This window comes from Gavialis gangeticus, unplaced genomic scaffold (assembly GCF_001723915.1).
Source record: "Gavialis gangeticus isolate Ggan-Ray unplaced genomic scaffold, GavGan_comp1, whole genome shotgun sequence".
In the NCBI taxonomy this organism is placed as follows: Eukaryota; Metazoa; Chordata; order Crocodylia; family Gavialidae; genus Gavialis; species Gavialis gangeticus.
In genome coordinates, this window is record NW_017729003.1 from 9,480,398 (window position 1) to 9,481,803 (window position 1,406).

At 40.5% G+C, this 1,406-nt stretch overlaps 1 protein-coding gene across 1 annotated transcript in view; it reads left to right on the plus strand.

Moving 5' to 3' along the window:
- ASCC1 (activating signal cointegrator 1 complex subunit 1) overlaps positions 1-1,406 on the plus strand; it is a 78,815-nt gene that overhangs the window by 43,961 nt on the left and 33,448 nt on the right. Inside the window, exon 7 of the mRNA XM_019507798.1 lies at positions 596-720. Coding sequence (XP_019363343.1) covers positions 596-720 — 125 coding nt within the window. The remainder of the gene's footprint in view (positions 1-595; positions 721-1,406) is intronic.

Here is a 1,406-nt window from a genome sequence, read left to right on the forward strand (position 1 = left end):
CAAAAAAAAAAAAAAAAAAAAGTTTCTTTAGGCCAGCTGGAAGGAGCACAACTCTCTAGTCTAGTGCTAATGACACCTACTTGGAAGAGGGAAAACTTGGGTTCTAGTCTTGAATCTAATGTAAAGTGCCCACACAGTTCTTTAACAGTGGTTAGATAAAAAATATACCCCAGGATCCAGGTTTTTATGTCTCTTTTTGGAGGTATTCCTGTAAGCTGAGTAGTACATTTATACGGCAAGAAAAAAATGCATTCTTCAAACTCCAATAAAATCTACCTTGTCAAATTGCATAAACGTCCTGTTATTTTACATTTAAATACATATTTGCAACATATGTTTTTCAGGAACCTTTGCAAATGACCAGAGCATTTTACATTACAACAGGCATGAGTGACAGCATTTTCATAGTTTGCTGTCTTTTTGTTGGAATAGTATTGAGACTTTGCATATATGCAGACATTGTTTCGTGCAGACTACCATATCTGCAAACCCCCTGCCAAAAGTTGGCAAAGCAAGTGGGTTACCTCCTTGACTTGTATTGCTTTGTTCCTCATTTTTTTTCTTTCTATTTCCTCCACCCCTTTTCCCTCCCCAGACTGCAGGTTATAGCTGATAGATTGATGGAGCACTTTGTGAGCTCTGGGCTGATGATCAAAGAGTGGGATAGAGTAAAACTCCATGCTACTGTCATGAACACTCTCTTTAGGAAAGACCCAAATGGTAGGTATCTGCAGAACCTTTTTTGAAACTTTGTGAACTACAGCTGTACTTCTGAATAGGAAATGCTCTTCTCCCTGAGATTATTTGTGTCTAAATTATTACTGCGATTTGGTTAGCATTCATTGGATCTCGGCCAGATGATAACAAATTTGAGCCTCACTTCAGGTTTTGGAATCCAAGTTTTCATTTAAGTATAGTAATAACAAGTGTGTTGGCCATGAGAGATCTTCATGTGCACGTATGAAGTTAAAAGATGGTTCTGTTGAATCAAACTATGGATTATTTTTTTTTAAATAGTGCACAATATTTTATCAGTATTCTCTGATATCCAAGACTGAATATGAGTGCCTGTTTAGTGCGTATTCATTGCTCTGCTAAAACGTTTCTGCATGAACAGCAACATTTTTCATCTAACTCAGGGGTGCTCAACCTCTGGCCTGCAGGCCAAATGCAGTCCATGGAGCCATAGGTATCTGACTTGCACGGCTCCCTATGGATTGGGAAATATGGCAGCAGGTGAGCAATGGCAATAAATATGGCCACTGCCCCCCACTGCCAAATTCCCCGACTCTGAATCCTGCGCAGCAGTTTGAGGTCAGGTCACATCCCCTTTCCCTCACCCTCACAGCTGAATGAGGCCAAACCATGCTGCCTTTCCCTGTGGGTCTGGGTTGGTCAAGCCCTCT